The sequence below is a fragment of the Triturus cristatus genome, chromosome 2_1, assembly GCF_964204655.1.
Source record: "Triturus cristatus chromosome 2_1, aTriCri1.1, whole genome shotgun sequence".
Lineage (NCBI taxonomy): Eukaryota > Metazoa > Chordata > Amphibia > Caudata > Salamandridae > Triturus > Triturus cristatus.
Window position 1 is genome coordinate 459,217,112 of NC_140581.1, and position 15,087 is coordinate 459,232,198.

The following is a 15,087-nucleotide window of genomic DNA, read 5'->3' on the forward strand; positions in this document are numbered from 1 at the left end:
CCCAGCGTACGTGCTTGATCGATATCAAACAGACAGGTCCGGATATCTGGGGGCTTTGTACACTCCCGATAGGAAGGGGAGGTTCTTCGGTCCTACTCAACATACACTAGAGACTTGGCATCTAGTTAATTCTCGGCTGGGATGGGCTGGGATTCTCTCGAGGGCCACGCCGTTGTGGTTCTCTCAGAAGCTAGGCATGCTATGCAGTCAGCCCGGGTTTGATAAATGGGACCTTATTGGGATCTCGGCGGTGAAAGACCTGGTACAGAAGAGAGCATTACTTACCTTTGATGATCTCCAGAAGCGCTACCAGATGGCACCGGGAGAAGTATATAGGTATATGTAGATCAGACACGCGATGAAGGCGGCGTTCCCATCTTTTAAAGATATACCGGAAACATCGCCATTGGAGGACCGTCTATTAGACGGACCCCTTAATTCGAAGGCGATATCCCTAACCTATAAAATGTTGAGCAATAACTGGCCAGATACATTTTCAAAGCTTAGAGAACGGTGGCAGGAGGACCTGGGCCCTCTAGACGACGAAGATTGGCAAACGGCCCTCATGTCCCGTCGAGAGGCGGCCATCACACAAAGATTCAGGCTGATCCAGCTTCGCATATTGCACCGTTCGTACATCACAGGGAAAGTTCTGGCGAAAATAGGAGCTAGACCCGACGACCTATGTACGAGGGGGTGTGGACAACAGGCTACATTCTATCATACGTTGTGGAGTTGCCCAGAGATACGGACACTTTGGGAGGGGGCCTCGGAGCACATGCAAACCTCCCTGGGAAAAGACATAGTATTGACTCCACAAATGGGACTGCTGAACATATGGGAGGCAACCGACCTTACGGAAACCAAACAGCATTTCGCTACACTGGGATACACGTTGGTGAAGCGAGAACTGTCCCGGAGCTGAGGTGGAGTGCACCCACCGCTTGTAGCCGTGTGGGCGAATGAGATGGATAGATGTATGCAGGCAGAGACCGCAGTCTTTGGGGCTAGGGGATGCCCCAAGAAATGGGATAAAAAGTGGTCGCAGTGGAATGTGTATCGAGGGAATCTCTGTGTGTCACCTACTGTTGAAATGGGAATGAACACACGAATGGGCCGGGAGGAGAGGTTATAGTCCACATCAAGTACTAACAGCTGTCCCTTGATCTGTCGAACATATTAGAGTTGTTGTCCAATCATGTATGTATGGCTTTGATGAAAAAACCAATAAACAAATTTATTAAAAAAAAAAAAAAATATATATAATAATAATGATGCAGTCACAAGCTAATGGGCTACCAGGATCCCTTCCACCTTATGATGACGTCTGGGTATGTGTGGCCCCTAGCTAACCCAGAATGAACTGTTCTGCCCACTCCCAAGATGTCTGCGCCCTTCTCTTGTTTTGTAGAGCCCATCCTAGAGGTGCCGCTACATGTAGATTACACACCCACAACTAGTTTTCCCCCCGTCTGTTCTGACCGCCAGGACATCTACCTGAACAAAGAGACAGCCACTCTTGAGTGTGGTTGACATTTGCCTATCAAAGGCAGCTTCTCGTTTGAAGCTCGCCATTAAGGCCAACACCCTATGTGGCTTCCTGCAAGGGAGAGGTGCCCCTCTCTCTGCAGCAAGCCTCTATTCTTGGGCTGGGGAGTAATTCAGATGCCTCCCCAGGAGGGCAGAAGCATGTCTGATGGCCAGAATCTGTGAATGGCCACCCGATAAACTAAGGAACAGCATGGCAGCTTTCTAAAAGTTCCTTTTCCTTCAAAGTGGCATTAAACTCGACTTGAACATCAAGTCAGGTTTAATGCCACAATTAGTTTGACACCTTGAAGTACTATTTTTAGTAGTCCCAATCTGATATTAGCAGAGCTGAGTGGTCTGCCTGTAACTCTGTACTGGCCAATGGGGCAAGAGCCTTTCTACAGTTTTGGGGTTTTTACTGTTAGAAAATAAGAAAATAAATGTCCAACTTAATAATATACAGCTCCCTGCCTTAGGGCTCGATATGCCTTCAGGGAGACATATGTATTGCTGAGGGAAGTGTGGGCTTTGCCATTGGTTTAAATAGCAAATGAAAACTAGCAGTTTATAACTGCTCTTCCAGGCTTCAGTGGCAGGCTGAGAGCCATGTTGTGCTTATTTCCCTCTCAGGGTGGTACAATCAGTGCTTCAGCTCTGAATGGACACTTTAACTTACAAGCCCTGGGTACCATATACTAGGGTCCTTATAGGTAAGTTGACTCATTACAATTGGTGGTAGACAATTCAACAGATACTTTGTAAGGGGTTAGAACACTGACACTGAGGTCTGGTTAGCAGGCCTCAGTGCATTATCAGAATCGAAAAACCAGCAGCTGCAATCCAAAACTATGGGGTGGTCAATGAAAAAGAGGCATGTTCTTCCATTTTTTGAGAAGGAGTTATGTTTTAACTTGATTAATTCACTATGTATGTACAATACCCTACTCTTATTCCTTTTACCTCGTTATCTGTTGCACATCTGTTCCATACCCAATTGGCTATACTCCTCTTTTCTACCAGCAAATCTGTTCACTCTTTTCGTCAATATATTTCCCTAACCCTAGCAACAGAAACACTATGCAACCTTTTATATTATCTTCATCTTGAAAGATATATCTATCTTTTGTAGTGCTTTAACATTCATTTCTGTTTTTTTAAATATTATGCAAAAGATAGCTTGACACGGAGATTTTGATACCTAAAATCGTCCTTTCCGAATAAAAATAGCTTCATAGTCACTCATTCTAATCGTAAACTAAATGATGAACAAATGTTGCCAGTTTATCGATAACATCTAAACAAACCGTTCTCTTATTTCATGACAATTACCAGAAACAGTCTTCTCTCAAATAATTTCTATATTGCAGTGCAGTTACAATCTTCTACAAAGCACACGTACTGTTTCTTTTTTTTAAAGAGATTTGGTATTAGTTTGTTCTAGTTCTGAGGAGCTTTATTAGACAAAAGAAACATCCTTTGGGGGAGGCCTAGACCTCAATGCGTTGTGTGGTATATTTGGCTGTCCAAATCTATGTGTGATTAGCCATTCTTTGCTCAAAACACTGAAGGGCAATTCATAGATGTATTCTTTTTCATACTGCATGTTTTTACTCTTCTGCTGCGCTGCCCTTTAAATATATAGGAGAGAAATACATACCATCAAGAGTCAGTGAAACCTTAAAAAATAAACAGTCATTTTTAATCCACTGCATTAAAAAAACAATCTTAGTTGCACAGTAAGAAACACATGCACAATCCAATGATGTTACAGTATTTACATTCTCAGCCCCCTCTAAATACATTGTATCTCAAGTTTACCTGTGCTTGTTTTCCTACATGAACGCCAAATTATCCAACATTTGACGGTTACCAAAATATTTTTACATCAGAGGAACTAAAAATGTATGCTCCACATACAGGCCAAGTTGCAAAAACAGCTTTTCCGCAAACAGAGTCCATTATAACATGGTGATAAACACGTGGTGGTTAATTATTCGGATGTCTCTTTCACCCAAGGTGTGCCTTGGGGCGTGTCTTTCAATTTGATATTCGGAAAGAATTCAGAAAATCTTTTGCGGGCCATCTCCCAGTTCTGTTTGTTCCTGCTTTCTGCGGGTATGTCCTCAATTGATGTAGCCATTTCGGCACCCAAGCCTGCTTTTTTCTTACGTATCTGAAGTTGGATCTGTCAAATAAGTTATATATTGGTTTAGGTTAATACTTTTTTGTACAATGCACCGATATTAAACACAGATTGAATTCATTAGTCAGGTGTTTTTTTATGGTGATTACACTTTTGCCTGGTTTGCATTGTACTTATGATCACACAGTACCGGTACAGACTGTGTCACAAATAAATCCGACTGTGTCACAAATAAATCCAATGCTTCCACCCTCTAACTGGCTATCAACACCAGGTACCACTTTTTTTCTCTAAATAATGTTATTGTTTTTTTAAAGGAACAAACTAATACCCACAGTATAGACTGATAAATGCGGATTTCCCACTACATAATATTCCTCCACCAGGACCCCTCCTCTCTACCCTAGTGGACTGTCTTATCCACTCCACCTCCTTGTGGGGGTCTATCCCATCTCTCCCTTCTATAGGGAGGCTTCCAATCAATCAATCAATCAATCAATATTAATATAGCGCAGCTTATCACCCCAGGGGTATCCAGGCACTGAGGAATGGCGAGCCAAAGTCAATTGTCTTCTCAATACATGTTTATGTTTCACGAATAAGAAGGTGCACTCAATAATAATAATAATAAATCCAAGTGAACAAATATATTCCAAAATTCTTCTTTTATTCATGAAACCATTAAGAGACGGCAAACAGCCAACGTGTTTCGATCCTTATTGCCACAGGAACTTCTTCAGGGCTAAGAGTCAATCGAAATGGGGAATAATAGAACCACAGGAATATAGAGTCCAAATATTCCAAATGTCCGATTTCAGGGATCAGCAGCAGCACTAGCTTGCTGCCAGATCGTGGAAGGCTGTTACTGGTAGTAATGGAGGCTTCCAGAAAAAGCCTTCGAGTGCATCAAATCCTACCTCCAACTCCGGTAACTGTGTTGGGGTATGATTCCAACTTGTTTGATATCAAACATGCCCAGGTTCGGCAAAGCAACTATATAGTTAGTCATCACGTAATGACGGATGGCCACTATATGTGTCAAAATGTGTGACCGCACTTACAAAGCCTGGGGAATCAACTCTAGGGTTTGGAGGGGTGTCCTGCTCATGCAGGGGCACCCACACACTTATAACCCAGCTCCCTGCCTTCAGGATTGAAAGGCCTGCCTTAGGGGTCACTTATAGGTTTTAAGTGTAGTGACCTCAGATGTAAGAAAACTTATATCTGTCGTAAGTGGTGCTAGCACCAGCTTACAAAGGCTGCAAGGGTAGGCCTGTAGTCATAGTTTGAGGGGTCTCTCATGGGTGGCACAATACATGCTGCAGCACATGAGAGACCACGGGTGTACCTGTGCGCTGGGGTACCTTAGTACCATATACTAGGGACTTATAGGGGTACACCAGTCACCAATTGTGGAGGTACAGAAGTACTTACCATGTTTAATTTAGGGAGGAAGCACAGTGACTGGGGTCCGGATTAGCAGGATCCCAGCCAGACTAGTCAAAAAAAACATACTGACACCAGCAAAAAGTGAGGGTAACCATGAAAGCAGGTCCTACTCTCCTACACATGGTCAATCAATCAATCAAACAATCAATCAGAACATTTGTAGAGCGCACTACTTACCCGTGAGGGTCTCAAGGCCCGGGGTGGCGGGGGGATGCTGCTACTGCTCAAAGAGCCAGGTCTTAAGGAGTCTTCTGAAGGTCAGCAGGTCTTGGGTCTGGCGTAGGTGGGTGGGGAGGGTGTTCTAGGTGTTGGTGGCGAAGTGGGAGAACAATCTGCCGCCGGAGGTCGCTCTTCGGATGCGGGGGACTGTGGCGAGGGCGAGGTCAGCGGAGCGAAGCTGGAGGGTGGGGGTGTAGAAGCTGAGTCGTCTGTTGAGGTACGCTGGTCCGGTGTTGTGGAGTGCCTTGTGTGCGTGGGTGAGGAGCTTGAAGGTTAATGGTGAATCCAGTCCTCTAATTCAATATGGAATCCATCATAATAGTGTCCCGGTTGCAGGTATAATCCTGCAATTAATCCTAGTTAGGGTCTATCCAACTGGTAAGTATAATGTATATAAGTGCTGGTGATTGAATACTCTGTGCAAGGTAGTTTGCATACAGCATCAAGTGTTTTTATCAGGGTTTGATAATGACTATGCATTACCTTCCCGTTTCTTACAGATGTTATAATTCTGTACAAGCTGTGATATAATCTTATAAAAATGTAGACTTATTTAGCAGATGAGCATTAGACGTGGAATACAAGATGAGACAAATTTTATAACTGAAATGTGTGGACCAATAGTGGGGCAGAATATATTTCTTGAAGATAATCTTCAGGCTGATCAGATCTTCAGACCGCCGCAGACTTTTCACATGAGGTTTGTCATCAATCAATGTAGAGGCTGTAGCCCAGGTTAGAGGGACTGATGTGTGGACTGTTGGCACAGATATTTCCATGCGTCCCAGGGCAGGTGGTGTTGAAATTGCATCTTTTAATTTGGGTATCTTGTCTGTTAATCATAAGAAAAATATTCAAAGTCTCAGTGGGTGGTTTTAGGTGTAAGCGCTGCAGGACCAGCTGTTCTAGTTTCAGGGTCCCGCTGGATAAAAATGTTCTGGCCCTCTCCCTCTAATTCAATAGTTATAGGAGCTCTGAAATGTTTTCCCCATTAGCATTCTGAAGAGATAGATAAATGTCCTTCTTATAAAACTCTGAACTTCTGGCTGATATGATGCTACACCCAACACACATTGCTTTCACAGAACAATGACCAACCAAAAATAGTTACACACCTGACAATTTCTGTCTCTATGATTCCTAGACATGCAGAACTTACAGATCCTACAACACACCCTGATCTTTCTGAGCAATTAAAGTATTTTACTCGTGGTATGTGGGACCTACTCGACTCAACCTCCCAAGACATCGCCTTCCTCACTGAGACCTGGCTAAACTTCTCGGCACCCGACATCGCCATAGCCATCCCGGAAGGCTACAAGATGACTCGCAGGGACCGCACAAACTGAGTAGGTGGAGGAATCGCCATTGTCCACAGGAACACACTCAGTCTCGACCAACACCGACGACACTCTCAGCACCGCCAAACACCTACCCTTCCAGATCCACACCAACCCCAACACCACCCTCAGAGGAACCCTCGTCTACAAACCCCCAGATCCCGACCACAGTTCAGCGACTCCATCGCCGACTTCGTCAGCACACACGCCCTCGCCTCCATGGACTCCTTCTTGGGGACCTGAACTTCCACCTCGAGAACAACAACGACACCAACTCCACCACCCTGATCGCCAACCTTGGACTCTGACAACTCATCACAACACCCATCCAGTCTGCCAGCCACACGCTTGACCCCCTCTTCTCCGCAAGCCCCCACGTCGCCTTCAACCACACCACGAACTCCACTGGACCGGCCATTGCTGCATCCACTTCACCTTTCGGAAAGCCGCTACGCACCTCCGCACCCAACAGATGCCTCGCCGCTGCTGGAGCAAAGTCACCAAAGACCAGCTAACCACCACCCTCGCCCAGAGCCCACCTGCCGACCCCACCGACCCCGACTCCGCTGTCTGCAACCTCAGACAGTGGATCGACGACTGCACCAACACCCTCGCCCCGCTCAAGAAACCCTCCAACAGCCACACCAGCAAGAAAGCCAGCTAGTTCACTGAAGACCTCCAGGCCTCCAAGCAAACTTGCCGAAAGCTAGAAAAGAACTGGCACCGTGAACGAACACCAGACAGATACGCAGCCCACAAGGACACCACCCGCAGACACCATCACCTCATCAGATCCGCCAAAAGGGCCTCCTTCAAAGACCGCCTAGACAACAACGCACACAACAGCAAAGAGCTCTTCAACATTGTGAAAGAACTCTCCAACCCCAGCTCCAACACCAACGACATCACACCTTCGCAAGACCTGTGCGACTCGCTGGCCTCCTTCTTCAATCGCAAGATCGCAGATATCCATGACAGCTTCAACACCACGACCACCCCGACAACCACTGAGACCTCTACCCCCATGACCACCATCAGCAACAACCACCTGCTCTCCTGGACCAACATAAACGACACCATCAAGATCATGAACTCCATCCACTACGGTTCTCTGTCAGACTCCTGCCCGCACCTCATCTTCAACAGAGCCAGCACCGCCATCACACCCCATCTCCGGAAGGCCATCAACATCTCCTTCGAGACAGCTACCTTCCCAGAGAGCTGGAAGCACGTCGAGATCAACGCCCTACTCAAGAAACCCAAGGCGGACCCCAAAGATCTCAAGAACTTCTGGCCCATCTCCCTGCTCCCGTTCCCGACAAAGGTCATCGAGAAGGCTGTCAACAAACAACTGTCCCGCTACCTCGAGGAAAACAGCATTCTGGACCTGTCCCAGTCTGGGTTCCGCAACAACCACAGCTCCGAAACTGCCCTCGCCGCCACCGATGACATCAGGACCCTGCTAGACAACGGAGAAACCACGGCCCTCATCCTCCTGGACCTGTCAGTCGCCTTCGACACAGTCTGCCACCGCACACTACGCACACGCCTCCTCGACACCAGGATCCAAGAGAAGGCCCTGGACTGGACCACCTCCTTCCTTTCCGGCAGAACACAGAGCGTCCGCCTCCCCCCCTTCTGCTCCCAAGCCACGAGATCATCTGCGGCGTACCCCAGGGCTCACCCCTCAGCCCAACGCTGTTTAACATCTACATGGCACCGCTCACCCACGTCGCCCGACTGCACGACCTCAACATCATCTCTTATGCCGATGGCACCCAGCTGATTCTCTCCCTCACCAAGGACCCCCACACCGCCAAAACCAGCCTCCACGAAGGAATGAAGGCCGTCGCCGACTGGATGAGGAACAGCTGGCTGAAGCTGAACTCAGACAATACAGAGGTCCTCATCCTCGGATCCACCCCCTCGGCCTGGAACGACTCCTGGTCGCCGAACGCACTGGGAACAGCTCCAACACCCACCGACCACGCACACAACCTAGGGGTCATCCTCGACACCACCCTCTCCATGACGAAGCAGGTCAACGCCGTCTCTTCCTCCTGCTTCAACACCCTCCGCATGCTCCGCAAGATCTACAAGTGGATCCCCACCGAAAACGAGAAAAACGGTCACCCAGGCCCTCGTCAGCAGCAGGTTGGACTACGGAAACGCACTCTACGCAGGAGCCTCGGCCAAACTCCTGAAACGGCTTCAACACATCCAGAACGCCTCTGCACGCCTGATCCTCGACATCCCTCGCTGTAGCCACATCACACCCCACCTGAGAGACCTGCACTGGCTCCCCGTCAACAAGAGGATAACCTTCAAGCTCCTCACCCACGCACACAAGGCACTCCACAACACCAGACCAGTGTACCTCAACAGACGACTCAGCTTCTACACCACCACCCGCCAGCTCCGCTCCGCCGCCTCGCCACAGTCCCCCGCATCCGAAGAGCGACCTCCGGCAGCAGATCATTCTCCCACCTCGCTGCCAAGACCTGGAACACCCTCCCCATCCACCTACAGCAGATCCAAGACCTGCTGACCTTCAGAAGACTCCTCAAGACCTGGCTTTTCGAGCAGTAGCAGCATTCCCCACCCCCCAGCGCCTTGAGACCCTCACGGGTAAGTAGTGCACTTTATAAATGCTATGATTGATTGATTGATTCCATTATTTTGCAGTCAAAAAGTAAAAGTACCTGAAGTCATTCTAATAGAACCTGTTCACCACCATTTAAGGTTGGACCGCAACCATGAACAAAAGGGCTTCCTCCTCTCAAACGCTGCGTCAGGGGCCACATGGCTCCACTTTGGCTTGAAACCCTCTTTCTTGCTAGGACCACTCTACTTAAGTCCCATACATTCAGTGCTCAAATCTAGTGGACTATTCTGTCTTTCCACCAAATCCTCATTCTTTATCTGTCTACTCTGAGGAGACAAGACTTCACATCCAAGTGCATATGTCGAAACATAGGATCACATTTTAGAAGTTACATAGCATTATGGGTTTCAGGGAGATAAGTACAGAGTCACTCTGGACCACCAACCCTTAGGACTAACTTTGAAGAGTGCTTGCGCTATTTGAGTCCACATTTAGACGGTAGCACTATGCACAGTTTGGGAACCTACAGCAGATACGTGCTGCATAAGTCTTTTAATCATGAGATTTAATTCTCCTACTGATGTGTTCTCTATAGCTCCAACTTCAAGAATTTCTACAGCAGCAGCCCAGAAGTTTTGAGTGCGAGTAAGCACTCAACATCAAGGCCTGTACCACTTGTTCCAGCGCCATCCCAATCTAGCACAGAATAATGGGGAAGGAGTGGGAATCTATTTGTTCTCTAGAAAGGCCACCTACTTGTATTATAACAGCCAAGAGACATTTTTCCTCCCAAGTTTTAATACTGGGTTATGTTACGTATCTTTTGAGTAGCATCTCATTTGTTTTTAGATGACTTCTTAATACGTTGGCGTAATTAATGATGAGACGGTTTGCTCAGGTTAAAATACTACCCTGGAAATTCCTGTAGTCTAACTTTCCTCCTAACCAATGTATGCACATCACTGCCAACTCTGCTACTGCACTTGTCAGCCTTGCTTTGCATTTCTCTATCCTAGAGGAGTCCTGCTCAGGATTTGTATGCGTTATGTATTTTGATATTCCTGTCCATCTACTGCAACTTCCCTGTGCCACTGACTACTGTATTGTGAATTTCCCAAATGTATGTCTCAAATGAGTCTTGCGAGTGTACTTGTCATAATGTGAGCCATGTGTTCCTTCCCTTAAACAAACTATATGTAGTTATACATATTATTAGCCTATCTGTGTTTACATATGCTGCGAAGTTCTTCAGAATGATTGCTTAATGTACGGTCATGCTGTGTGTGTCACAACGCATTTGTATATTGTTTTTAAACCTCAGAGACCTAGAAAATCAAATAAACAGCTTCAGTGCAGTGTGTGGTTCACTAAAACTAATAGGTAAGACTGGAGTGATGATCGCTAAAAAAAAACATAGCCACGTCTGTTCAATTCAGCGTATCTGAGTAAAAAAAAACTTACCGGGTCTTTAATTCCCTTTCCAAGTTTGCCTAATCCTTCTCCTTTTTTCCAGCCCATCTTCTTCAGCATCTTGTGACCTTTGTTAGTGTCGTTTATTTCTCTTTATTGTAAATAAAAAGAAGAATATTAGAATAGTAATACATAAGTAACAGAGGGATATTAGATATATAAATGAAAGTCTATCACTTAAAAGTCCACAGTTCGTGCACACAGTTCAGAAGAACAGAACATAATTTTACAAATAATGGGGGAATAATATTTACAACCACTATGACTTGGATAAAATACAACTCTAAAAACCTGAATATAGTTCTTCCATTTTCTAAACGCAGGTTGAGTGAGATACTTTATTTTGTTATTCGTTGCCAGATGCACACTGTTCTTTGGGTACAATTCCAGATTTATAAAACCAATCGTTCTATGGCAGAAATAGGCGTGGATGTTGCATCTGAGAAAATCAGAGGAGTGGTTTCTGACCACAGATGACAGATGGAGGGCAGAACAGGAATGTGAAGTTGGGAGGCGTTGCTGTTAGTTGGAGCTAAGAATAGTGGGAACCTGGAGGGAATCTTGGGCCCTCTCTGGAGGCCCCTGTGTTGTGACAGATTTGATACAATGCAGCTCCAATGACTTCACAGACCTTCATCCTAACTTTGAAGTCTCCAGGTTGCTTCCAACATCCCACTCCAGTATCACCTGTAGACATTACTATATTGCCACAATGCTTTCAGCATTCCATAAAGTCACTAGGGTAAAGTTTTCTTCTTCGGACCTAAGCTGTGGAAATAAGTCCTGATAAAAAAACACAGCCACCTGACTTTTAAAATCACATGACCGAAGGTGGTATGAAATGTGAAGCGCCCAAAGTGAATGTGACTTGCGTCTGTGACAATGAGGCTGTAATTATACACAGAGAGGATGCTCACACAGTAAGCTTTGCTTCACTAAAAAGATGCTACATTAAGGCTCCCAGACTCAACTGAAAAAGCTCCCAAAGCAAAAAAGCGTCCTAGCCATCGACACTCCATAAATGTGTCCACTTCCTAGACTCCTGAGGTGGTAAAATAACAAAGGAATCCGAGGGTCTGATTTCCTCTATGCAACAAAGTACATCCTATGTAACGCACAGAAGCTGGCCCACCCCAAAGAAGATCGGAGACAGCACTGACACAGTTCTAGCCCTTGCTTCTCCATACCAAACTACGCAAAGACTATGTAACACAAATATAAAGAAGAGAAGGCAATAGTATTTGTGCTGTGATGTCATCGGTTTTCATATTCCTTTTTTACGTATATCTTTATAGAATTTTTACGTTACAGAGCATCAACAAATAGACTCCATGTCTTCAAGATCAGTGATCACCAATAAACAGGCCATTTAAGGAATACCAGTTAACAATACCATAAAGCTCTCCGCTATGCTGTAGCGTACAAGAACTAATCATATGGAGAGGGCAACTCTAGAGGTAGCATAGTATGGGGTCAGAACCTCACAAGGGAACCAAAAGCCAAAGGTAAAAACGAAAAGGGGGGGTGGGGGATGAAGGTATCTGGCGTGGAGAGTAGTGCTTGTGGGGGCTGTTGAGGGTGGCAGCGAATTGATGTAGGGAAGCTCCAAGTGCACCTTGAAGATGACATGGACAGTGACATGTATAAAATAGAAATAGCGATTCGGTTAACAATAGGGGGATACTGTAGTGAAGATCCACACCCAAAAGGTAAGTTCAAAGCTTCTTTATTCATGAGTAATACAGCAGACACCCTCGGCTTACTGGGAACGAACTGCCACTGCCTCAGGACTCTATCTCAACATTCTAAAGCAGCCTTCATGCCAAGATTCTAAAGGGGAACCAAGGGGAAGATGAAGGAGGGGGAGAGTGGGAAATACCATGAGTAAAATTACAACACATCTTCCTCCCTGAAGGGACAGAAAGAAAGGAGAGAGAAAGAGAAAAACAGAAGAGGGAGAGAGAGAGAGCTAACTAAAAGGGTGCCCCCAACTTACAAATCATAAACAGTGAAAGCGTCTTACGCCGAAGACTAACAGCAAAAACAAAAGATGCATAGCTTAGTTCACCCCACTTTGTAATCCTTATGCCAATCAGGTGAACTTCTGCATCTTATTCCTCTTCTCACTTGTACATCACCAGATTTCATACATGTAACAGAGGGCACACAGTCCTGTTTAAGACCTTCCTTTCTGGTGCTCAAGGCGACGCGATCCATGCTCCGTTTCTTTCCATCCTCCATGATTACCACATTTTCCTTTACCTCTTTTATTTTCTCTGGATAAAAATATTTGTCACCTTTGCCAAAAATACTAACTGGTTTTCTTATTTGGATTTTTTGACCTGGACTGAGATTGCTAGCCTTTGCACCCCATTTCTTGTCATACCATTCCTTATACCTCTTTTGATTGTAATTCACATTTGACCTGAACTCTTCCTGATCGACTTCCACCCTTTCTTTCGGGCACAACCAGTTGGGAGACAGCTTTGATCCTGCCTTCCTCCCTCTGAGCAATTCAAAAGGAAAATGACCCGTGGTGAGATTGGGTGTAGTATGATAAGGCCACAACATGTCTCTTAATGCAGACTCAATGTGCTTTCCAGCTTTAACTGCAAGTTGGATGCACTCTTTTATCATACGATTGGCCCTCTCGACTTTCCCATTAGCCTTTGGACAATACAAAGGAGTTCTTATGTGGGTAATGGACCTATCCTTTAAAAATTCCTTCATTTCCTCCGAGACCAACAGGACACCATTGTCGGTGATTATGGTGGAGGGAATACATTCACTTGAGAACACTTCACTTAAAAATACAATTAGACTCTTTGTGTTGATGTGATTCACAAATTTAACTGTTATCCAATTTGAGTAATAGTCAATGAGTACTAACAAGTACCAATCTTGCGGTCCCCTTGCGGATATGGGGCCAGTGATGTCAAAACCCAGCTTGTCCCAAGGAGACTTTGGAACTTCTACAGGTATTAGAGGGGAATGTCTTGTGCTTTTGGATTTATCACTCAATGCACATGCGTAACAGTCCCTTACTTTTTCTTCCATTAACTGATCCATCCCTGGAAACCAATATTCTGCTCTCACACTAGCCTTGCAAAGACTCCTCCCTAAATGTCCCTCATGGGTGAGTTCAATGATTGGGAGTCTCATCCCTTTAGGTGGAACAATTTTCCCTGATTTCAGAAGCAAATTGCCCTCAATGGACAAAGCATCTCTCACATTCCAATAAGGTTGGATGTCTACAGGAAGACAATGACATTTCTTTGGCCAAACCTTTGTCACGTAAGATTTTACCACCTTAATTACATCATCTTGTTCCATGTGAAATTCCCATTGATCCTTAGATACCGCAGGAAGACTAACTTCTAGAACGCTCTCACTGCCTATCACATCTACAATACTCTTCTCAATGGGTGCTCTAGATAAGTAGTCTGCCACTTTGTTCAATTGTCCTGGAACATAAACCATCTTGAAATTGTAGCCCTGCAGACCCAGAGACCATTTAGCTATGCGAGGAGTCATGTTTTCCATATCTTTTTTAGTGAACAAAGAAAGTAAGGGTTTGTGATCAGTACAAACTGCAAAAGGTACACCCCAAACATAGAAACTGAAATGCTTGACTGCCCAATACACAGCTAACACCTCTTTTTCTACTGTGGAATAGTTTGTTTCAGCCTTAGACAAGCTCCTGGAAGCAAATGCTACTATATTAGTCTTGTTGTCTACTCTTTGTGATAGAGTGGCCCAAATACCTCTTCCACTAGCATCTGTTGAAATAATGGTACCCTTGCTTACGTCAAAATTGCCAATGAAAGGGGCCGCAATTATCGCTTCCTTTATCCTCTCAAAGGCTTCATTTTGCTCATTACCCCAAATAAACATGCTGTCTTTTTTTATAATATCTCTGAGAGGTTGAGACATCATAGAGAAATTTCTGATGTATTTGGCCATATATTCAGCTAAACCTAAAAATGACAAAACTTCATCTTTTCCCTTGGGAGTAGGAGCTCTTCTCACAGCATCCACTAAATCAATTTTAGGTTTTATGCCATCTTCCGAAATTGTGTGGCCAAGGTAGTCTACTGAAGTAACTCCCAATTTACATTTGCTAATTTTAGTGGTGAACCCCACCTCTCTTAAATTCTTGAGTACTAGTGATGCATTTAAGTTGTGTTCCACTTCACTTGAACCATAAATCAGAATATCATCCTGGAAGCACATGGTCTTCGGACAATCTTTTAAAACATGTTGCATGACACGTTGAAACGCAGAGGCTGCAGACGCAAGCCCAAAAGGCATCCTCAAAAATTTAAAGTTAC

At 45.2% G+C, this 15,087-nt stretch overlaps 1 protein-coding gene across 4 annotated transcripts in view; it reads right to left on the bottom strand.

Moving 5' to 3' along the window:
• Positions 1-3,203: 3,203 nt before the first annotated feature.
• AGGF1 (angiogenic factor with G-patch and FHA domains 1) overlaps positions 3,204-15,087 on the bottom strand; it is a 499,672-nt gene continuing 487,788 nt past the window's right edge. For all 4 annotated transcript variants that reach the window (XM_085632277.1, XM_085632275.1, XM_085632276.1 and 1 more), the window contains 2 exons: positions 10,748-10,847; positions 3,204-3,715 (listed from right to left, as the gene is read on the bottom strand). In XM_085632277.1, the coding sequence (XP_085488403.1) occupies positions 3,521-3,715; positions 10,748-10,847 (295 nt within the window). In that variant the 3' untranslated portion in view covers positions 3,204-3,520. The remainder of the gene's footprint in view (positions 3,716-10,747; positions 10,848-15,087) is intronic.